The sequence below is a fragment of the Cydia fagiglandana genome, chromosome 27 (assembly GCF_963556715.1).
Source record: "Cydia fagiglandana chromosome 27, ilCydFagi1.1, whole genome shotgun sequence".
NCBI classification, from domain to species: domain Eukaryota; kingdom Metazoa; phylum Arthropoda; class Insecta; order Lepidoptera; family Tortricidae; genus Cydia; species Cydia fagiglandana.
The window spans coordinates 7,199,169-7,224,599 of record NC_085958.1 but is presented as its reverse complement, the minus strand read 5'-3'; the positions used below and the strand labels follow the sequence as shown (position 1 = coordinate 7,224,599).

The window sequence follows — 25,431 nt, the reverse complement described above, 5'->3', positions numbered from 1 at the left end:
CAATCACGCTCGCGAGGTTCGAAAAAATCACGACAGATCACGTTGGCCCCCTCCCCAACGTGATCTGTCGTGATTTTGAAGGGTCTTATAAGGAGACCTCACTTGTATTTTTCTACAGTGAACGAAACTAAGAAAAAAATCCTTCCACATGAGTAGATACTTTTTCCCGGTTTCGTTAAACATAAATCTTCACTCCGCACTTCAAAATAGCGAGTCTATTTTACGAAATTTTGGAGCGCGTGGCCTTGACCGGTCGGATAGAATGAAACTTAAACTTAACAGACATGTAAGTCGGAATATTATAGACCGCGAGCCACGAACAGATTTCCATGACCAATCGCCTCCCGGGTGATAACTCGTAAAGTGGTTAACGGCTATGTATGATGAACCCTCGTGGACGTCAGCTGCCGCTCCGTTGGTAAACTATCATCTTACAAAGTATCATTTGTTTTTACATATTCAAGTAATCAACTGTCTTTTTGACAAAATCTATTTGTTCCTGTTACAGAAAGCGAAGAAACTTCAGCGGTGCGTCGTATAAAGCTGGAATACGTGGAGCTAGGCGCATGTGACACCGGCGTCGCGTCCATGTGGGACTCGCTCCTGGCCTCCAGAGACCGCTCACAACCTGTGGCAAAAGTTGATAGGCACATGTTGACACAGGCTGTCATACAAGGTAGGACTTTAAACCTTCACAAGATTCTATGTGGCCCTGAGCCCTTGTCTTTTGGCAACAACATTTTTTTTAATTAAGACTGCATCGAGCAAAATCAGCGAAAAAGGCAGTCACCGTTTAGTCGCTAACGTTCACATCTCTTGATAAAAAAAATTATAATAAATGTCATTATTATCCCAAAGAGTGTGTTTACAACGAATCACCCTTGAAAAACTGAAATATTTTACAATATAATAAATACACTTATGCAAAGTTGTACCTAAAACGAGATGAACGAGTGTCAGCGTTTAGTAAAATTTGTATAAAAAAATCGATGCTCATGCTATAAAATCGAGTGATTTCGAAAGCCAGATAACTGGACTACAACGAATCAGGCTTTTCCTATTTTTCCTCTTAAAGGCTACAGAGAAATTCAATCGTAAACGTAAACTTTCGTAAAATTTCCATACATCCGCCATATCTGTCAAATTCTCCTTTCAATCAGATGCCCGCTGGGCTTGGTTCAAAGCGGACGCGTACCAGGATCTCCCAGTTTGACAGTTTGAAATTCATATCCGTATACGAATGATGATACCAGTGAAAAACTGTGTTCAAAATAAATAGGGTAAATAAATAACGTCACACGGAGATCTAGAGTCATAAAAATTTCGACATCTTTTTATTCACAAGTCATAATACTTAAAAAATATAACAAATTATTTAATAAAATATATGAATACAACCAAATCAGTGTAATTAGCTTCTTCCTAATTCACTTAAAATGAAAAAAGTTTGAAGATTTGTTATTTCTTATTGGAATAAATTTTCATTGTGCTGGTATTCATGTTACGTCATTTTAAAAACATATATGACATAATGTCAATATATTAGATAAACAATTTATCAAAAAACATAAACCCCAGGTCTCATGTTCGGCTCCCGTAATATCGGTTCCCCCATCAATACCAGTTTTACAGCCACCATCCCCACCTTCCGACCCACCTTTTTGGCAAACTCTTAGTAACCTCAAAAATACCCTCCCTATTGTTAAACGCATACCCAGAGGCGCTCGCGTCGCAGTTTCGAAACGCCTCGCTGAAACGATAAAAAATACAGTGAGCGAAAATTCAAAACACGCCTGGGAAGAACTTTTGACGTTTTCATTCAAAGTTCTTCACGTTAATGCCAATAATCAGGCAGACGGCAGGAGACATATGTCCCTTACCACAAAAATTAAAGCAAATTGCCTTCATGATTCTCCTATGCATCACATTAACAACATACATCAACAATATACTAACAGTCAAAACATGTCTAAAATAATAGAGAGCAAGGTAGCCGATGGGGACATTAGGGGAGCCGCTCGCATCATATTCTCCAACGACGTAATAGCACCTAACAGTACAGACACGCTTTCAGCACTATCTAATAAGCATCCATCTCCAGCAGCCAGCTCCGTCCTGCCCGACGCTCCCCAATTAAGTGACATTCCGCTTAAGGCTACAGCAGAAGACGTCCTAGGAGCCGTCATGTCGTTCCCGAATGGATCGGCTGGCGGCCTAGATGGTCTCACACCGCAACACCTAAAGGATGTTTTAAGTAGTGAATGCAATGGAACGCGTGACGAGCTCCTTGTACAGTTAACGTCACTCGTTAACCTTATGCTTACAGGAAAAGTACCCGAGGACGTTATCGATATCCTGTACGGCGCAAACCTATGCGCCCTTCAAAAAAAAGACGGCGGTATCCGACCAATCGCTGTTGGATGCACTTTTCGTCGCCTCACTGCGAAAATAGCCTGCCGTGCCATTCTCGAAAAATTAGGCCGAGAATTTAGCCCTTTTCAACTCGGTTTTGGATCCAAAAGCGGTTGTGAAGCTGCCGTCCACGCCGTGCGTACTTACGTGGAGCGTCGGGCCGGCGAGGTGCTGCTGAAGGTGGATGTAACTAACGCTTTCAACTCCGTGGACCGAGGCGCCCTGCTGACCCAAATCAAAGAAAAAATCCCGGAAACTTACAATTTCCTATGGCAATGTTACAGCTCACCTACGAAACTTTTATATAAATCAAACCTTTTGGCCTCCTCCGTTGGTTGTCAGCAGGGTGATCCTTTAGGCCCAGCCATTTTCAGTCTCGCCATCCATTCTATCATAAAAAATCTAAATTCTAAATTAAATATCTGGTACCTGGACGACGGAACCCTTGGAGGTGAAGCCGATACTGTTTTAGACGATTTAAAAAAACTAACATCAGAGTTAAAATCTATCGGCCTTACTCTGAACTTTTCGAAATGCGAACTCTTTATTTTGAACCCTTCCTCCGATTGCAAAATTATAGAGGACAGCTTTGCTATGATAGCCCCCGGTATCAAAATTATCAGTGACAATCAGCTTCACCTTCTTGGCTGCCCTATTTTAGATCAATCTTTCGACGAATATGTCAATGCCAAAATCCAAAATTTCAATTCTGTTTCGGAACGCCTACTAAAAATTAATATGCATACCGCCTTTTCCATCATTCGATATTGCCTTTTCGTACCCAAATTTACATATGTTCTCCGCTGTAGTCACCTTTGGAAGCATCCCACCCTACTTTTAAAACTTGACTCCTTAATTCAGGATACTCTCTCATCTGTTCTCAACATACGTTTTGAAGAAAGGTCCTGGACCCAGGCCTCTCTGCCCATTCGGCACGGTGGCCTGGGTATCCGCAAAATTTCCAGTGTGTCGCTGCCTGCCTTCTTGTCCTCGGTGCATAGTGCTCAAAACCTAATTGGAGGCATTTTATCTCGCTCTCTCGGGGCCATAGAGGCAGCACATTGCACCGAGGCCAAGAATGTTTGGTCACTAACCTGCAGCAACACGGACCCGCCTGCCAATCCTTGCTCGCAGAGGCAATGGGACGAGCCGCTCTGCCGTCTAGTACGGAATAATCTCGTTGATACGTCAACTAGTACGGCGGAGCGAGCTCGTCTCCTTGCCACTGCGGAGTGGGAGTCGGGTCTGTGGCTACAAGCCCTACCCTCTCCATCCATAGGGACCCTATTAGACAACACCACCTTCAGACTGGCGACTTGTTTGCGCATAGGGACTGTAACAAACGTCCCCCATCACTGCCGTTGTGGTGCCATGGTGGACAAATTTGGACATCATGGACTTTCCTGCGGCAGAAGCGCCGGACGCATACCCAGACACGCCAGCATCAACGACATCATCCGAAGGGCCTTTGTCAGCGTCAAAGTCCCGGCCATACTCGAGCCCGTCGGTTTGGCTAGGGACGATGGCAAGAGGCCCGACGGCATGACGTTGGTGCCTTGGAAGATGGGACGGCCTCTAGTCTGGGATGCCACATGTGTTGACACCCTCGCGCCGTCCCACCTTCCGGGCACCAGCAGAGATGCTGGTCATGCCGCGTCCATGGCAGAAGACCTCAAACGCCGCAAATATGCCACCCTTGGCAGTAGTTATATTTTTGAGGCGTTTGGGGTCGAAACGCTGGGGCCGTGGGGGCCAAGCGCGCGCCGTATGTACAGGGCCTTAGCGGAGCGCCTTATAGATGCCGCAGGAGACCAGAGGGCTGGCCAGTATTTTGCTCAACGCATAAGTATTGCCATACAACGTGGCAATGCGGCCAGCCTTCTGGGCACACTGCCTATCGGCAGTGACTTGGGGGACGTTTTTTATTTATAGGCTTTTATTTTAAGTTTATTTAGTTTAGAGATAGTTTGTATTATTATTTGTAAGCTAATTTAATGTTTTATATTTACTTAATTATTCATGTATGTTACTTGTACTTAATACTAACGTAAATAAATATTTTAATTTATCAACAAAATTCTTCACATTTTAGCCTAAGCAATATAAATTATTAAAATTTTATTTATGAAGACGGAGCAATGTTGTTCACATAATTTCAGCAATAAAATTCTTAGTTTCAACTAGTTCTGTTGCTATTCTAAGAGCTATCACGAGCTCTGAAAGTTAATTCAATGATATATCATCAAGAAATTGAAATCAAGACTCGACCTGCAGTCTCAGCGAGTTTTTGTGGCTATATTATCAGTTGAAAGAACGATATTTAAAGCCAATACCAGCAGTGGTCTGTTTTACGAGTACCTATATTGGTTTCATGTGACGATGTTTATATAAATGTATCTATCAAACAACAACGTGCTTTTATTTCATTGATATTCGGTGCAAAACGATAACTCAGTAACGAAATAAAATTATGAGAAATGCCTTTGGTTTTTTTCAGTGAACGTTTATGTTTATGAGGTCGTTTATAGGTTTTAAGGTCTTATGGCTTATCAGCGTGGCTTTGGCCTTTGGACATTTTTGTAATGCTTTGTAATAAGATAGGTGAGGTATCTACTTATATCCCTAATTGTAATAACCTTTTTTGAAATGAATTACAATTTAATTATTTAAATAAAAAAGTGGTCCACAATAATATACATCCGTTCGGTCCGCTAAAATAATATAAGTGCCCTTCATAATATTAAGTAGGTATATTTAAGATTAACAATCAGTAAACATCATTAATTACAAATTGGCTGAGATATTTCCGACATAAAACCTAAAGGTAAAAGTACAATTTGCCAAGTAAACTGTCAATCTACATTAATTATTATAATAGATAGACTCTTAGAGGTCAGCTTACTGAAGATTATGAACAACATATAGGTACTTTCTAAATAAAATACAATTTGTTTTTCCATGACTCATGTAGGCCTTATTTTACTAGACCATTTAAATTAAAGATGAAATTAATTCATGATAAAAGGTAATAAGGCCCGGTAATATTCTCTGTTATTCTTGAACTTGTACTATGACTCAGACACTGACACTGACAGTGCAAGTAACAAGGCCCGGCTCCGAACCAACATGGTATGGTTTTTTTATAAAACGTGTATTTTTCAAAAGCGCCGGAATATTATTATAACTATTTTGGTATATGAAGAAACATGAACAAATGAGAAATCTATATTGAATTGAATTGGTAATAATATCCTGATTATTTATAAAACTATTTCAGTTAAAATAAAGGTGGGCCTTATATGCCTCACCTAACCCTATTCGTTCACATTTAGATCCTATAGCTATATTTGGTCACTTTGGCCGTCACTATCTATTTGATACCGATTGTACTAACAATTAAAAGTACAGCTCATATGTACTTTTTCCTGTACTGAAACTTATAAGGTATGCCCACCAAATACGCTCATAAGAACGATATATTCGATAGATATAGGCTATGAACTATCTAATGATATACAGGGTGTAATCGTTAAGTGTAGCCAGGCTATAATTCCGTAAATATAACAGATATCAGAAAACTTCAAATTGATATCAAAAGTGCGTTACCCAATGAGTAAAATTACATTAATAACTTTTTTTAAATAAAAACAGAAATATCCCAGACATTAACTCTACTCTAAGACATTAACTCACAAACCCTCCCATACATGTAGTACGACGATACGATAATTGTAGGTATAAATTTTGCATGCCAGCTACTGGTGAAATGTGTGCTTCACTTATAATTGTTGACCATCTATTGTACCATGTTTTAAGCAACATAAATGATTTATGATTAAATGATTTATGATTATGACGACTCACCCTTCAAAGAACGTTGGTGTCGTAAGAGATAAAACTGCTTGAGATTCATTATTTGCGATGATAAACTGTAATAAAATAATAAAACTACCGTTTATGAAATAATAGATTTATTATTTCATAAACGGTAGTTTTATTATTTTATTACAGTGAGGGGTGAGTCGTCGTACTAAATGTATGGGAGGGTTTGACGTTAATGTTTGGGATATTTCTGCTTTTATTTAAAAAAGTTATTAGGAATCATCCATTAATTACGTCAAATTAATTTCTAGGTTTTTTGACCCCTCCCCCCCTCCTTGTCACACTTGGTCACATTTTGCAACTCCCTCCCCACCTGGTGTGACGTCACATTTTAGGTAATTTTGTTTTCAACGAAATGGGCAGTACTAACTCGGCATTATTTAAAAAAAAATATTTTTGGTAAAATAAATATATATAATTTTATAACACAAAACCAATTAGGAACGAAAATTACCTACATACTTCCAAAACCTCATTATTTAAATGTACTGCGAATAAAAAAATATAAATTAATTTTCGGTTACTGATGAATAGTGATGAAGTTAAAGTGACGTCACAGTGTTTGTGACTCCCCCTCCCCATGTCACAACATGTCACATTTTCTTGACCCCCTTCCCCCCCCCAAACGTGTGACGTAATTAATGGATGACCCCTTAATGTAATTTTACTCATTGGGTAACGCACTTTCGATAACAATTTGAAGTTTTCTGATATCTGTTATATTTACGAAATTATAGCCTGGCTACACTTAACGATTACGCCCTGTATAAGTTACTTCGGGACGCGTCATGGTCATGGCCCAGAACCCATACTATCCGGGACACAGTTCTTTAATATTATGTGGGGCTAAAAAGGCCCTCTGTCAGTGCAGGTGACAAGGCCCGGTCCCGGGCCTTATTGAACGTATGAGATGGAATAGTAAATTTAAATATTTTAATATAGGTAATTATGAGTTTTTTGATTTCCCGATAAGTTTTAAGTAAGCATCACTTACTGGCTTACAAAAGTATAAGCGTAGTACCTGCATTCTATTAGATGTTTTTAAAGCCTTATTATCAATAGAGCTTTAAAAATTAGTTATAAGTAAAATATAATAAGCGTGTTTACTTGTAAAAAATATGTTACAAGACCTATATATAACTAATTAAGGGATAATTTTAGATATAAGTAGTTCACTTCGAGTAGGTAAAATAGACGATTTCTTATATCTTTAATAATAAAACTCCTAGTTTTAATTTGGTCTATGTCTACAAACGGCATACTTACCATCGCACACCACCACACTGTTAACTGACAGTTCGTAAACCTTATTACAAAAGGCATAAGGTCTACCGATGGACAGTTAAGAGCGTCGCCGTTTGTACCTATCTTAATACAAAAGTCAACAACGAAAATAAATAATTACCTAATACGTCACATACCTATGACATGACATGAACAAACAAGGAAAGCTATATATAAAAAGTGTTTTTTCTCTGTCTTCTCACAAAGGAAAGTTTGACAGTTTTAATTCCTCAAAGGAGGTCAGTAGTTAACACTAAACTCGAGACAGCACCTTTAAAAAAACATTAGGGGTCACTGACCTGTCCCAGTAAATTGAGGTAGTGTGCGTGAGCTGCGTTTGTGCGTGAAATGGGGTAATTTGACAGAATCTGAAAATTTACCCTCCTCTACGCCCTCTTAAGGAATAGACATAGCTGTGGTAAACATACATCAAATTGCGTAATAGTAGGTACATTGTGCAACATGGGGCGTAAGTTGAATATTGCAAACGAGAGTAAGTTAAATCGCGATGGCTTGCCGGAGCGATCTATAGACTCGAGTTTGCAATATTATTACGCCCCGAGTTACACACGATGTTTTTCATCACACTTGCGATACAAAAATGAAGTATAATAGTACATTGTGCAACATGGGGCGTAAGTTGAATATTGCAAACGAGAGTAAGTTAAATCGCGATGGCTTGCCGGAGCGATCTATAGACTCGAGTTTGCAATATTATTACGCCCCGAGTTACACACAATGTTTTTCATCACACTTGCGATACAAAAATGAAGTATAATAGTACATTGTGCAACATGGGGCGTAAGTTGAATATTGCAAACGAGACTAAGTTAAATCGCGACGGCTTACCGGAGCGATTTATAGACTCGAGTTTGCAATATTATTACGCCCCGAGTTACACACAATGTTTTTCATCACACTTGCGATACAAAAATTAAGTATAAAGACAAAAAACTGTTAATTATGGCACTAGAAACTCCATAACTCCCTAGGGAAAACGATTTTTCTATAACTCCCGCTACGCCTGTTCCACATTTACTGAGCGAGTGTGATGAAAAGACAATAAACTATTAGTTATGGTACTAGAAAACGCTTTTTCTATTACTCCCGCTAAGCCTGCGTGCAATTCCACATTTACTGAGCGAGTGTGATGAAAAATTCTATTCCATTTCCCAGGGGTCCCTCGCATGAGCCGCGGTCTAGTGTGGTACTTCCTCGCCGAGCAGGCCTGTCTGCGCTCCCCCCCTCCGGACCCTAAGCAGTACCCGCGATACCAGACCCCCTACAAGACCTTATTAGCCGGTCTGACGAAGCATCAGCACGCCATACTTATAGACCTTGGTAAGTGTAATACAGGACCCCAATCCCAGTAAACCAAAATGTAATCGCATAGGTACTTTTCACTTTGGGCTCCCAACTATACTATCCTCCTAAAACAAACATACAAATGAAAAATCCAAATTTTGAGAGTCCATCTTGAAGTAAGGACAAAATAAGAAAATTGCGGTTTTGACGGCCTTTATGTATACATGGTGTGTCTGACCATGGGGCTTTAAATCCAGGGCTTGACTTTACTCGCTAAATTGAGCTACTTTTACTATGGGACCAACCCTCAAATCGGGGAATTTTTTTTGGCTTTTCCATAGAAAACGTCGACATTTGATCGGCCAAAATGTATATAGTAAAAAATTTTTTTGGGATTTCGAGGTTGGTGCCATAGTAAAAGTAGCTCAGTTTAGCGAATAGAATCGAGCCCTGTATTTAAAGCCCCATGGCCAGACACACACTGTATAGTTGCTATACAATTTTTTGGATCAAATGTAAATAATCGAATGGTATCCTTACCTACTTATATTTTGAAACTTTTCAGGTCCTGTATTTTTGTATTATTTCCATACCTACATTATTTTAATATCCACATTATTAAGATAAATTGCTCATTTGCTATCTATTTTATTAGATTTTGTTATAAAGTTCATTATGTGTCATCAATTGAAGGGATGTTTACAAAAACAACATAACTGACGATACTGGTTGACACCTGATACGATTAACAATGTTCTTAAAAAACCGGGCAAGTGCGAGTCGGACTCTCGCACGAAGGGTTCCGTACCATAATGCAAAAAAAGGCAAAAAAAACGGACACCCATCCAAGTACTGACCCCGCCCGACGTTGCTTAACTTCGGTCAAAAATCACGTTTGTTGTATGAGCCCCACTTAAATCTTTATTTTATTCCGTTTTTAGGGTTCCGTACCCAAAGGGTAAAACGGGACCCTATTACTAAGACTTCGCTGTCCGTCCGTCCGTCCGTCCGTCCGTCCGTCTGTCACCAGGCTGTATCTCACGAACCGTGATAGCTAGACAGTTGAAATTTTCACAGATGATGTATTTCTGTTGCCGCTATAACAACAAATACCAAACTATGAATTAAACATAGGTGTAAGGTTCAAATGTGCTTAGAAATGTTAAATTAGTATCGATTTTTTACAATTTTTACACTTTTTATTTGGCTAGTGTAAAACATTCCCGCACCGAAAACTAGAGATGCAACGGATAGTTGTTTGGCCGGATATCGGATATTCGGCCGCCAAATATCCGGCCAGTTTCGGTTACATTTCGGTTTTTCAGGTGCATTCTGTAGGTTTGACCTGTTTTCTAGTGAACGTTCGCGCGGACTCATTTCTAGAATGAGTGCGCGTGCACGTCAGTGGAATGTTTAAATTGTTTTCAAATAATAAACAAGTACGATTATAACCGTGTCTGTTTCTTAAATCCAATTTGTTTACTCCAAAATCAAGCATTGTTACTATCCGGTATCCGGCCGGATAGTAGGTCAATATCCGGTATCCGGCCGCATAGTAGGTCACTATCCGGTATCCGGCCGGATAGTAAAATAATGGCCAGATACCGGATAGTAACCGAATATCCGGTGCATCTCTACCGAAAACCCCGATGTATGGTCACCATGCCTATTCCAGGGCGCACGTTCCCTCAGCACTCGTACTTCGCGTCAGCGCTCGGGCCCGGCCAGCTGGCGCTCTACAACATACTGAAGGCCTACTCCCTTGTGGACCCTGACGTCGGCTACTGCCAGGGGCTGAGCTTCGTCGCCGGAGTCCTATTATTACATGTAAGGGCCCCCCCACATCTAGCGTCTTTCTAATATATATTTTATGCCGAACAGAATTAATGAATGTAGTTAGTTAGTCTAATCAGACCCATGATAAAAATAAAATATTTTGTAATCAACAAATGTTCAAAAACGTGCCTTCGTATTTAACTACTTTCCAAGAATACATTTTAAATATTATATATACTTAGTTTTTGGTTATTTTTTTGTGTAATTTTTCTTTTTAGGTAGGTGCAACAGATATTCGGTATTCGGCCGAATAGTAGGCAACATTCGGCCGAATACCGAATATTCGGCAAAGTGGCCGAATAGGCCAAATACCGAATAGTTGCCGAATATTCGTGGCATCTTTAATATCTAACATACACTACAATCACGATTGTGTAAAATACTATATTCTTTCTCGTTGCAGACAGAGGAAGCGGATGCCTTCATTCTACTGCGGCACCTGATGTTCAGACGTGGCCTCAGGAAACAGTATTTGCCTGATATGAGCGCTCTACAAGTACAGGTAAATAGATTGTCTCACAAGGGATCAAAATGACACATTTTACGACGAAGGCGTATAGTTCGTAGTTTTGTAACAGAGCCCGGCGGCTAATCCTATTGTGTATTGTTAAGTAAAACCGCACGTGCACCTGCAAAAAAGGGTCTTCATTATTATATTTGGCACCTGAGCGCGGGCTAGTCCAACGCTCAAAAAACCAGTGTAGTTGCGCTCTCCGATAACGCGCCTTTGTTACGCATCTCGATGACACATTTTAGACTGGTTCTGTAGCGTTCGACTCGCCGGCACTCGGTAAGCGAATTATGCAGGTTTTTATGCAGGTGGTTGTGGCACGTGGCAAGAGCGGTTTTACTTAACAATAGACAATAGGATTAGCTCGGGCTCAGTTACAAAACTACGAACTATACAGTCAAGTGTAAAAATATGGGTGAACAAATCATCTCAAAAATATGTATGTTATGTCAGCGACTTAAGAACTATGGGACATATTTTTGAGAATTTTGAGTAAGTTGTCTACGCCTATATTTTGTAATTGTAACCAGAAACCATACATATTAAATGTACAGTCAACATTGAGTATATGTTATTATACCATGAACTTTAGCCAGTCTTCTCGGAGACCACGGGGATAACACCCTCCTCGAAACGTCGGAGGTAAATCTTAAAACTTAAATACACGATTACGTTGCGTTTAACAATTTAATAATATGTAATAATCGTGAAAGTTTAACCTCCCATCATCATCATCATCTCAGCCATAAGACGTCCAATGCTGAATATAGGCCTCCCCCTTGGACCTCCATTCATACCGGTTGGAAGCGACCCGCATCCAGCGTCTTCCGGCGGCCTTAACAAGGTCGTCCGTCCATCTTGTGGGTGGACGTCCTACGCTGCGCTTGCTAGTCCGAATGGGGTCCGATGGGGTCGAAAAGTGCTCGAGTGGAGAACCTCCCATACAGATAAAAAATTCAGAATTTGCCACTGAAATTAGAACCTTTAGTGTAGGGAATACAAAATAAATGCGATGCTATTCCAATTGAATATGATTAAAATTTCATCGAACTGAACAAGTACTATAGGTGGGACATTGGGCCTTAGGAGGTTAAATCAGTACAGTATATATTATTCCAGCTATACCAACTGTCCCGGCTACTCCGCGACCATGAGCCGGAGCTGCACGCCAAGCTGGAGTCTCTGGACATCTCCCCCGCCCTCTACGCCGCGCCATGGATGCTGACTCTCTTCACCAGCCAGTTCCCTCTGGGCTTCGTCGTGAGGGTGTTCGGTGAGTCTCTCTCTCTCTCTCTGTCCTCGACCATGAGCCAGAGCTGCACGCCAAGCTGGAGTCTCTGGACATCTCCCCCGCCCTCTACGCCGCGCCATGGATGCTGACTCTCTTCACCAGCCAGTTCCCTCTGGGCTTCGTCGTGAGGGTGTTCGGTGCGTCTCTCTCTCTCTCTACTCCGCGACCATGAGCCGGAGCTGCACGCCAAGCTGGAGTCTCTGGACATCTCCCCCGCCCTCTTCGCCGCGCCATGGATGCTGACTCTCTTCACCAGCCAGTTCCCTCTGGGCTTCGTCGTGAGGGTGTTCGGTGAGTCTCTCTCTCTCTCTCTCTCCTCGACCATGAGCCAGAGCTGCACGCCAAGCTGGAGTCTCTGGACATCTCCCCCGCCCTCTACGCCGCGCCATGGATGCTGACTCTCTTCACTAGCCAGTTCCCTCTGGGCTTCGTCGTGAGGGTGTTCGGTGCGTCTCTCTCTCTCTCTCTCTCTCTCTCTACTCCGCGACCATGAGCCGGAGCTGCACGCCAAGCTGGAGTCTCTGGACATCTCCCCCGCCCTCTACGCCGCGCCATGGATGCTGACTCTCTTCACCAGCCAGTTCCCTCTGGGCTTCGTCGTGAGAGTCTTTGGTATGTATCTCTAAATATATTTTTCTCTCTCTCGCTTTCTTCGCCAGTCAGTTTCCACTCCGCTTCGTCCTAAGGGTGTTCGGTAACTATTACAAGTACGACATAACTAAATTTAAAAAAATAAGGACAAATTCACCGCTTTCGGCGACATTAGAACTCGAGAGCTTTCGGAGCACCATTGTGAAGTAACGTAAATGAGTAGCTAGATCAGTGCCCCAAACGCCTTAGTTCCGCGTAGCATTATTCCCGATCGCATTTTTCCCCACTCGCGTTAGTTCCGCGTTCCGCGTAGCGTTAGTCCACAACTTCGCGGAGCTCCTATTTCTGGGCGGTTTGCCCTTCGGGCATCTGAAGCTACCTAACGAACCTAACCTATAACTTTAGTGTGACGTCCATGAAAAGTGGGGGAAAATGCGACCGGGAATAATGCTACGCACGTAAATAACAGTTCCAGATTTGAAACATCAAGTCCGATTTTGGCTAGCAATTTTTGGGAGTTGAGGGTTTGTTTGGTAAGTCTCTCTCTCTCTTTCTTTAGACATCTCTCTCTACGCCGCTTCGTGGATGCTGACACTCTTCACCAGTCAGTTCCCTCTAGGTTTCCTCTCTCTCTCTCTCTCTCTCTCTCTCTCTCTCTCTCTCTCTCTCTCTTAGACGTCTCTTTTCTCTGTAGTATTTATATTTATAAAATATAAAGGCTCCTAGAGGATGCTTCAAATTGGCATAGATCCTCATTTCGTAACTAGTTACCAAATATGGTTACGAAATGGGCCTAAAATATTTTTAGTCTATATTTATTTACTTTTCGCAACCTAGCTACGAGATATTTTTTAGCTATTAATTATTTGTATTAAACCTTTTCCAGGCCGCACCAATCTACAATGTTTTTCCAAAAAATCCAAATATATTCCAATTTCCTGGAAGTGAAATCTAATATGAACCTTAAATCGGGATGCTAAAGATGAAATTCTATTGGCGCATACAGCTTGGTAAAAAAGAGTAGAAATTAAAAAGTGGCAACACTGTAGTGTTGTCCCGTTTTCTTACATATATTGGTTTGAAAGGGACGACACTACAGTGTTGCCACTTTTTAATTTCTACTCTTTTTTGCCAAGCTATATGTGGACTATGACTGGAAAAAGGTTGTAATGTGTGTAATTTTGCTCCAGACCTAATCTTCCTGGAATCCCTCGACGTCGTGTTCTCCGTCTCCCTCGCACTGCTGGCGGCGCACAGAGACGGGCTGATGTTATGCGAGAGCTGCGAGGAAGCGGCTGAATATCTCAAACACAAGCTACCGGACATGAATAAGGCGCTGTGCGATCGAGTTATGAAGAAGGTATGATGTGCATATCAGTGGCGGCGCGTTCATAAAAGCCGATTTCCACCGGCTTGCCTGTTATTGGACGTTTGAGCAGAGTTGTAAAAGAAATATATAAGCCAAATTAGCCCCGGCTTGCCTATGGATATGTCTGCCGCCAGTGGCATATATTTACTTTTTTTTACATTTAACCTTTTGAACTTGAGAGCTCAAGCAACAACAACTCATAAGAGCTTGTTGCTAGGCCAACATGAATAAAGTATATTTTGAGTTTGAGAGTTTGGACGCCACAGACGCCAATTGACGTCAACGCAAAATCGTGACAGCGACGCCAAAGACGAATCTACTGAAAAATTCCCCACTTTTAGGTTGCCATTTTTTCACAAAACTAAATTTTACCCCCGTTGCACAAAGATATACAATTACGTACAAGTGGCGGACTTAATGCCAAAAGGCATTCTCTACCAGTCCCCGTCACCAATTCAGTCGGGTCTATACCCGAATTATTTTTACACTTTACAACAGAGAAAAAAACACAGCTTTCTCGTACATTTCGACAGATCGTTTATGTCGATGTTTTTATTAATAAATCAAATATTTTGGGGACATTTTTATTTTTACACAGATCGGCCTAGCCCCTAAACTAAGCAAAGCTTGGGTGATAGGCGACGAAATACATACTTACATAGATACTTAAAATATATTATATACAAAAAATACTCCCAAGTCTCAGGAACAAATATGTCCATCACTCAAATACGAGTAAATGCACTTACCGGGATTCGAACCCTGGACCCACTAGGCCAGAGTGCGTAGCCAACGTGCCAATCATTTACGCTCCGTAGCGAACGAAACGCAACTGGCTCGGTCGCACTAATATGGAAGAGTCATAAAGAGAGATGACTTCATGACTACATTGACTACGCTACGCCACGGAGCGTTAACAATTCGCTGGCCCAATATTACAGGGTTCTATGTTACATTTTCAAGATAGTTGAAATTCGACTTAATGTCACTATGACCATGTTCAAATTTCAGTTCGATCAAAGTGTAACATAGAACCCTGTAATATTGGGCCAGCGAATTGGCACGTTGGCTAGGCACAGACCGGTAGAAATTGACCGAAATTGTATGATTCCAGGTTCAAACTCTAGACATAAGCCGCCAGCTATGCGACTACGCGGTGGAGTATGCGGTACTGAGAGAGGAGATGCCGCGACTGGCGACTCTGACGGAGGACAACCGGCGACTAGTCGCACAGACTAATCGCATGTCCGGCGAACTGGACGTAAGTATACTGTCTCTCTCACACACATACACATGAACAGAGATGCCGCGACTCGCGACTCTGACTGAGGACAACCGGCGACTAGTCGCACAGACTAATCGCATGTCCGGCGAACTAGACGTAAGTATACTGTCTCTCTCACACACATACATATGAACAGAGATGCCGCGACTGTGACTGAGGACAACCGGCGACTGGTCGCGCAGACTAATCGCATGTCCGGCGAACTGGACGTAAGTGTACTGTCTCTCTCACACACATACATATGAACAGAGATGCCGCGACTGTGACTGAGGACAACCGGCGACTAGTCGCGCAGACTAATCGCATGTCCGGCGAGCTAGACGTAAGCATAGAATAAACAATAGTACTAAGTACAGAAGACTCACTCTCTAACAAAACGCGTCTGTTACGATCAGGACAGATATGGCCGCTAGGTGACGACGGCGCCACGCGCGGCTTATGGCCAGCCACCAAAATTGGTGTGGAACGGATATACTTTTAGCTGCCTGTTGCAAAGTGACGAAATCGCGGAGTGAGCCACGCCTGACGTAAGTATACTGTCTCTCTCACACACATACACATGAACAGAGATGCCGCGACTGGAGACGCTGACGGAGGACAACCGGCGACTGGTCGCGCAGACTAATCGCATGTCCGGCGAACTGGACGTATGTACACAAGTGCACATACTAAATAATAATTATCCGAGAAAATATTAAATGGCTATAACATTTGTCTACGTTCGTAACTAGTTACGAAAATTTTTGTTCTTGTAACTGAACCAACGTTATTTTCCTTCGTTATTAAGTAGGCAACAAGTAAGCGCTGCTGGCGGCCTAGCGGTAAGAGCGTGCGACTTTCAATCCGGAGGTCGCTGGTTCAAACCCCGGCTCGAACCAATGAGTTTTTCGGAACTTATGTACGAAATATTATTTGATATTTACCAGTTGCTTTTTGGTGATGGAAAACATCGTGAGAAAACCTCTGGGTTGGAAGGTCAGGCGGCAGTCGCTTTCGTAAAAACTAGCGCCTACATCAATTCTTGGGATTAGTTGCCAAGCGGACCCCAGGCTCTCATGAGCCGTGGCAAAATGCCGGGATAACGTGAGGAAAATTAAGCAGGCAACTAACAAAATTACGATTTACTAGTAGATATGCTCGTAATGAGCTCATTATAAATATCTGAGACGTATGAGAATGAGAATAACAGGTAGTTGCTCTAAATTATTCTTGTTCAAGTAACTATAGATGGTCAAGCAAATTTTGCCAGTAGAAAAAGGCGCGAAATTCAAATTTTCTATGGGCCGATATAGAAGGGGGAGGCCTATGTTCAGCAGTGGACGTCTTATGGCTGAGATGATGATGGGCCGATATCCTTTCGCGCCTACATTTTTCAAATTTGCCGCCTTTTTCTACTGACAAGATCTGCTTGACCAAGTATAAATATCTTTGTGAGATAGGTTTCTATCATTTTACACTCCCACGTTCTTTAAACTAATAATAATAATTGTAACTTAATTTATCTAATTTAATTTCAATTTTGACGTGTAATATGTAATTATATTATAAATAAATGAGTATGAGTAAAGAAACAAACTAACATTAACTTTCTATTCCAGTCTGCCATGGACGCCATAACTGCCTACCAGAATAGCCAAGCGCGCCTAGAATCAATAAACAAATCCATGGATCATCAGCTCACTCTGCTCAGCCGGTACATCGCCGCCCACCACAGGCAAGACATGCCTACAGAAGTCAAGAAGATAGTCCAAAACCATAACAAGAAAATATCCTTCGGATCCAAAATATTCTCATCGAAATTTACTTCGAACGAAGATGACGAAAATGATCCCAAAAAGACGTTCAAAACTGGCATTAGTGCGCCAAACCTATTCGCTAAAATATCCAGAGAAGACGTATTTAATGCTGTCAAAGAAAAATCTTCACCAGAGTCAGACAAAAAACAGTTCTTGTCGAAAAAATCGCAATCTGTGTCAGGCTTGGCTGTTAAACCTTTCCCATTGAAAGTTTTGGAAGAGAAACCGGAAAACAAGAGAACTGACAGCTTCCGAAACAGCAACGTACTTAATGAGTCTCTGAGAGAATTGGGAAAGAAAAATACAGGATTCTTCGCTAACACTCACGAACAAATAAGACAAGAAAGGCTCTTTGAACAGCAGTTAAAACACGATTTCGATGAGAATTTAAAGAAGTTGGACCAGAAACTGTCACCGAAATACGATGAAGATTTAAGTATATTCCAAAGTAGAAAGAGTATGTCTTTAAATTTGAAAGAACCGAAAGAAAATAAACAGGATAGTGGTTTCGTAACTCCCATGAGTCCAGAGGATAGAAAAGAAGATACGTCGTCGATAATATCGCATCCTTTAAGCGATTGTGACGTGGAAATCAAGTTTGATGGACAATCGACTAAACTGAAGCAAATTAGGCCTTTTAGAATATTAAGCGAATAATTATGAAGTGTTACTGTAGTACTTTCGTAACCAGTTACGAAATGGGAAATAATATTCCTAGAATGTAACCATTTAATACACGAAAAATACCACGGACACTTACTACCTTTAGATTTTACCAGTTGGTTACGGAATTCGGTTGATGCCTTACTCAAAATGGTTAAAATTTAGCAATCGGAATCGGATTTACATACCAAACAATGAAATTGTCGTAATCGTAACCAAAATGTAAGCGCCGTAAAATTCGTTTAGGTCGCGAGATTCACGCTCCGCTTGTATGGTTTGTTGTCAAAACAACATCAACTCATAGCGCAAAATACTGTTTCTCTGTGCCGGTTCTATACGTTAGGTTATATGTTTTCGCGGGCTTGGTTTCCGCATCTCGACGTCATAATATTGCGCCTATTTTGCGTGGTGGGTTGGCGGCATTATTCTTGCCAACCCAACTCTACCAAGAAGCCTAGCAGACACTTAACGTTGCTGACGACTTCTGGGAGAGACCCCGGTGAGCCGAGGTGTTGTGCCCAGTATTCTGCCACAACTTGATTAGTTGTCAAGCGGACCCCAGGCTCTCATGAGCGGTGGTGAAATGCCGGGATAACGTGAGGAAGAAGATTCTGCCACCCCTGGGCATTTGAGAATAACGTGGGCGGCTGTCCCCTCTGCCTCCATACATGCTCTGCAGATGGGGCTATCTGTATGTTCGTAATAATAGTTCAATGTAAACTGCCAACAGTTTGCATGCTTAACGATTTTAGCTTCAAGTTCAAATAGTTAAAATTTGTCATAAGGGGTTTATGATTGACTGTTAAAGCCGTTACAGACGGACGTACCGAACCGTGACCTTAGTCCGGTTAAAATATCTCCTACTTGCTCTTATAACTGCGTCCTTAGCAGACGTACGGCGGACCACGTTGTACACGATCGAACAGGCTACAGACCGGATCAAGGTCGTGGTCCGGTACGCCCGTCTGTAGCAGCTTTTAGCTGCGGGTTTTCAAGTCATAAGTGCTGCTTGGAATTTAATAAGTAGGATGTGCACTCTTCCAAAAATCGTGACATATAGAAATAAGCTCAATGTTACGAAGTAAAAGCTGTGTTATGTGAGAACGGACCCAAGAGATCTTTTACCATTTCGATTTCTTTTTATATAGATGGTCAAGCAAATCTTGTCAGTAGAATAACGCGCGAAATTCAAATTTTCTATGAGACGATATCCCTTCGCGCCTACATATTCCAAATGTGCCGCCTTTTTCTACTGACAATATCTGCTTGACCAAGTATAGTTCCGTTGATAGATAAAAGATAACAGCAGGATTCTTTATCACCAGGCTGCGTAGCCAACATGCCAATCGTTTACAGAAAACGAAACTAAACGCTATTGTCTCTCTGCCACTCTTTCCATATTAGTGCGATCGAGACAGCGTTTCGTTCCTCTGTGAACGATTGTCATCTTGGCAACAAAAAAACTTTTTTTGAAGTGAAAACTTCTTTAGCGGCGCTGTGCAGTTTTTGAGATGGGGAAAAAATGTTAAACTCGCGACAGCGTAAGACGGACACGTGACCTGATCGAAAAACTGTTACAATGTCATCGAGTTTTCACTTCTGCCGGCACTCCCGGAGTGCAACCCGTTGTTTTTTTATGCAATTAGAACTGGTTCTATCAATGGAATTGTGAATAGAGGGCGTCCATTAATTACGTGAGTTCTTCAGGGGGAGAGGGTCAAGCCGATTCTCACAGACCCTTCACGTAACCCCCTCCCCCCTCACCCTCATACCTATAAATTATAATGACGACTAAACCATTGACAATGTTTTTAGATTTCTTGCGGTTCGTGTTGTTGCACTCGCTAGTTGTTATGTTATGTATAATATGTATAGATTGATTCACGTGAGCAGCGTGAGCTGGCATGTATGGATCGAATTAGTGAAAGAAAATTGGATAAAGGCGGTAACAGTGGCTCAGCTCGAACGTGCGCCACTATCGTGTTGTCTCGGTACGAAAAGAATGATAGACTCCGCCATTTTGAAAATTTGAAATAACTGAATCGACAAAAAAGAATCTATTTAATCATCGAACCTGCTCACAAAATTTCACGAGAATCGGTCGAGAATTGCGACCTGTAGAGAACATCCGGACATACGACAGTATTTTTGCCCTATAACGGAGACCTTCGCTAACGCTTCGGTAACTAATAGTGTCAGGTTTTGTGAATCCATCTGTACGTTAATTATGTTATTGTTGCATATGTGTGTATGTGTGCGTGGGTGTATAACTGTATGTGTGACTCGCCTTATACAATAAATAGTGTGGTATAAAGTATATGATTGTTTCATTTGTCCGTTCGGAAGCTTTAACGGGAAAGGGGCTGTCCATAAATTACGTCGTTTTTTGACGAAAATCATGCTTCGAATGACCCCGTTTCCTCCTACGTCATGCTACCGTCATCCGATGTCCTGCCCATATAACCATTCCAGTCGCAGAATCATCAAAGTGGTAACTAAATGTCAGATGTGTCGTAACAGAGTCCACACAATGTGTCTAGAATTGTTTCGAAACAAAGTGTCGTCGCCGTGTGTACACTTTTCCGTAACAAGGTGTCGACACATTTGTGTGCACTTTGCGTGCGGTTTGCGACTAAATCTGACAGCAAATTTGTGACAGCAAATGTCAATATAAAATACCTCTTGAAAACCAAGGTTTGTCAAACTACTATTAGTGTCTCGTGTGCTTGTAATTCTAGTAAGTGATCATGGGCGATGCGAATGATAAAAATCGACCAAAACCATATAAACACCCAACACCCGTCAACCTTTTACAGAAAAGTGTTTAAAGAAATGCAATACGCTACTAGGTCAGGCAACGAATGCTCAATAAAGTTGTAGAGGGAAATGCTCGGAACACAATTTTTGACTCCTTAACTTGGTTTGGACAAGTTAGGAGGTGAACATATCAAAAGTCCTCGGCCGTAGCCCTTGAGCGGGGGGGGGAGAGAGGGGGCTTTGAAGGTCCCATTTTCCGGTTTTTCGATTATATCTCGGAAACTATGCATCTTAGCGACATGGCCACTTATACAAAATGAAAGTTAATTTTATTTGTTACAAGTTTATTCAGTCAATTTTTTCGATATGTTGAATAGTTTTTGAGATATCCGCTCTTGAAAGTTTATTTAGGGCTCTCAATGTTATCTTGATATATTACATCAGTGAAGGTGCTAGGCCGTGTATGGTATCGTTTTCGTATAAATCTGGGTTGCTGAATCCATCTAAGGTATCACATTGACACCATTCCACAAAATTAAAAAAAAATCTTTTTAGGGTTCCGTACCTCAAAAGCAAAAACGGAATTCTTATGGGATCACTCGTGCGTCTGAATACACAAAATAGTTCTTTACCTATAGATGACAGGAAAACCTATTAGAAATGTGCAGTCAAGCGCGAGTCGGACTTAATGTACGGAACCCTTAATACGCGAGTCCGACTCGCACTTGGCCGGTTTTTTTTAACTCCTCTTGACGCTTAACCGCTGAACCGATTTCGTTGAAATTTGGTATAGAAATAGTTTGCGTCCCGGAACAGGACATAGGATAGATCTTATAACCAAAAATATCTTATAATCATCTTTTGAAGGTGTGAAAAGTGGCGTGGAAATTTGTAAGGGAAATCAATAACCGCTGAACCGATTTACTTTAAATTTGGGATAGTCTCTACATCTTTGATTTAGTTAAAAATGATAAATAAAACATGACTTCAAACCTAAACTTAAACAGTATTAACTTCAAGAAGTCAATTCTGAAATCCCCCCTACACCTCATTTCACACCTTTAAAGGATGATTTTTGAGATAACTTATTATGTCCTGTCTCGGGACTCAAAATATATGTGTAATAAATTTAAATTAAAACTGTTCAGCAGTTTAAGCGTGAAGAGGAGTTTAAAAGAAAGTAAGTTTATATGTTTTTACTTTGGAATGGTGTCAATGTGATACCATAACTAAATTTGGTACTGCGCATTTATACGAAAACGATACCAAACATGGCCTCGTAGCTTTACTGTTGTAGAAGTCAAAATAAAATTGAGAGTCCTAAATTCTTATTACTTGACCAAACTTGTGTAGAAGCAAAAGGAAAAATAAAAGTCTTCGGCAGGAATATAAGACACAAATATATTTTTTTTTTGCGTTACTATTTCAATCATCAAATATTTAAACATACCTTGATTATATTATTCTAGTGAGATCCTCATAGATAAACAAAAACATTTACTTAAAAAATTACACGGTCGAAATGTCACGGAACTTGTGAGAGTAATATGTGAAAAATAAAAACTTTTATGACAAAAAAATCTGGACACAATTTAAGAAGCATCCAATTGCGTCGAGGAATCATCTGTATTTTTGCTTGTTTCTTCTTCTTTGCTCGCTTCTTTTTTTGTCCTTTGTATTCTGTAGCAATTTGTTAGATCTGAAAATAAAGATAACTTGCGTCGTCACGGATGTCGATTTATAGGTTTTAGGGAGTGCAGAATTCGAAAACGATGATCATTTTACAATCCAAGATGGCGGCTACGTATTTTGTCATAAAAGTCGTCATGAATATCGTTTTATAGGTTTTAGGAAGTGCCGATTTCGAAAATGATGACCAGTTTGGAATCCAAGATGTGTGCCGTGCACTTTCTAAATGGTTAAAATTTAGCAATACAATGTTCGGATTTACATACCAAACAATGAAATTGTCGTAATCGTAACCAAAATGTAAGCGCCGTAAAATTCGTTTAGGTCGCGAGATTCACGCTCCGCTTGTATGGTTTGTTGTCAAAACAACATCAACTCATAGCGCAAAATACTGTTTCTCTGTGCCGGTTCTATACGTTAGGTTATATGTTTTCGCGGGCTTGGTTTCCGCATCTCGACGTCATAATATTGCGCCTATTTTGCGTGGTGGGTTGGCGGCATTATTCTTGCCAACCCAACTCTACCAAGAAGCCTAGCAGACACTTAACGTTGCCGACGACTTCTGGGAGAGACCCCGGTGAGCCGAGGTGTTGTGCCCAGTATTCTGCCACAACTTGATTAGTTGTCAAGCGGACCCCAGGCTCTCATGAGCGGTGGTGAAATGCCGGGATAACGTGAGGAAGAAGATTCTGCCACCCCTGGGCATTTGAGAATAACGTGGGCGGCTGTCCCCTCTGCCTCCATACATGCTCTGCAGATGGGGCTATCTGTATGTTCGTAATAATAGTTCAATGTAAACTGCCAACAGTTTGCATGCTTAACGATTTTAGCTTCAAGTTCAAATAGTTAAAATTTGTCATAAGGGGTTTATGATTGACTGTTAAAGCCGTTACAGACGGACGTACCGAACCGTGACCTTAGTCCGGTTAAAATATCTCCTACTTGCTCTTATAACTGCGTCCTTAGCAGACGTACGGCGGACCACGTTGTACACGATCGAACAGGCTACAGACCGGATCAAGGTCGTGGTCCGGTACGCCCGTCTGTAGCAGCTTTTAGCTGCGGGTTTTCAAGTCATAAGTGCTGCTTGGAATTTAATAAGTAGGATGTGCACTCTTCCAAAAATCGTGACATATAGAAATAAGCTCAATGTTACGAAGTAAAAGCTGTGTTATGTGAGAACGGACCCAAGAGATCTTTTACCATTTCGATTTCTTTTTATATAGATGGTCAAGCAAATCTTGTCAGTAGAATAACGCGCGAAATTCAAATTTTCTATGAGACGATATCCCTTCGCGCCTACATATTCCAAATGTGCCGCCTTTTTCTACTGACAATATCTGCTTGACCAAGTATAGTTCCGTTGATAGATAAAAGATAACAGCAGGATTCTTTATCAGCAGGCTGCGTAGCCAACATGTCAAGCGATGCAGAAAACGAAACGAAACGCTATTGTCTCTACCACTCTTTCCATATTAGTGCGAGCTAGACAAGGTTTCGTTTCTCTGTGAACGATTGTCATCTTGGCAACAAAAAAACTTTTTTTGTAGTGAAAACTTCTTTTCCGGCGCTGTGCATTTTTTGTGATGGGGAAAAAATGTTAAACTCGCGACAGCGTAAGACGGACACGTGACCTGATCGAAAAACTGTTACAATGTCATCGAGTTTTCACTTCTGCCGGCACTCCCGGAGTGCAACCCGTTGTTTTTTTATGCAATTAGAACTGGTTCTATCAATGGAATTGTGAATAGAGGGCGTCCATTAATTACGTGAGTTCTTCAGGGGGAGAGGGTCAAGCCGATTCTCACAGACCCTTCACGTAACCCCCTCCCCCCTCACCCTCATACCTATAAATTATAATGACGACTAAACCATTGACAATGTTTTTAGATCTCTTGCGTTTCGTGTTGTTGCACTCGCTAGTTGTTATGTTATGTATAATATGTATAGATTGATTCACGTGAGCTGGCATGTATGGATCGAATTAGTGAAACAAAAGTAGAATAAAGGCGGAAACAGTGGCTCAGCTCGAACGTGCGCTATCATCGTGTTGTCTCGGTACGAAAAGAATGATAGACTCCGCCATTTTGAAAATTTGAAATAACTGAATCGACAAAAAAGAATCTATTTAATCATCGAACCTGCTCACAAAATTTCACGAGAATCGGTCGAGAATTGCGACCTGTAGAGAACATCCGGACATACGACAGTATTTTTGCCCTATAACGGAGACCTTCGCTAACGCTTCGGTAACTAATAGTGTCAGGTTTTGTGAATCCATCTGTACGTTAATTATGTTATTGTTGCATATGTGTGTATGTGTGCGTGGGTGTATAACTGTATGTGTGACTCGCCTTATACAATAAATAGTGTGGTATAAAGTATATGATTGTTTCATTTGTCCGTTCGGAAGCTTTAACGGGAAAGGGGCTGTCCATAAATTACGTCGTTTTTTGACGAAAATCATGCTTCGAATGACCCCGTTTCCTCCTACGTCATGCTACCGTCATCCGATGTCCTGACCGCTCCCTAATTTGAAATGACGTAATTTATGGACAGCCCCAAAGGAGTCAGAAATTAGGTACACAAAAGTGAACCCTTTCACTTTGCAATATATGAAGAATTAATTGAGTAATTATTATTTTATATATTTTACATATTATGTATACATGCATATGTATTAGTATTAGAATTAATTAGTATTAAAGATCTGTATAATAATACAATATTATTATGGAATAATAATAATTAACATCAATA

General features: G+C 41.1%; 1 protein-coding gene across 1 annotated transcript in view; it reads left to right on the top strand.

Annotated features, from left to right (window-relative positions):
- The window catches only part of LOC134677910 (TBC1 domain family member 1), a 120,979-nt gene extending 95,924 nt beyond the window's left edge, over positions 1-25,055 (top strand). The window contains exons 17-24 of the mRNA XM_063536356.1: positions 509-676; positions 8,755-8,919; positions 10,559-10,710; positions 11,123-11,221; positions 12,350-12,503; positions 14,303-14,472; positions 15,596-15,742; positions 17,365-25,055. Of these exons, the coding sequence (XP_063392426.1) occupies positions 509-676; positions 8,755-8,919; positions 10,559-10,710; positions 11,123-11,221; positions 12,350-12,503; positions 14,303-14,472; positions 15,596-15,742; positions 17,365-18,219 (1,910 nt within the window). The 3' untranslated portion in view covers positions 18,220-25,055. The remainder of the gene's footprint in view (positions 1-508; positions 677-8,754; positions 8,920-10,558; positions 10,711-11,122; positions 11,222-12,349; positions 12,504-14,302; positions 14,473-15,595; positions 15,743-17,364) is intronic.
- Positions 25,056-25,431: the final 376 nt, after the last annotated feature.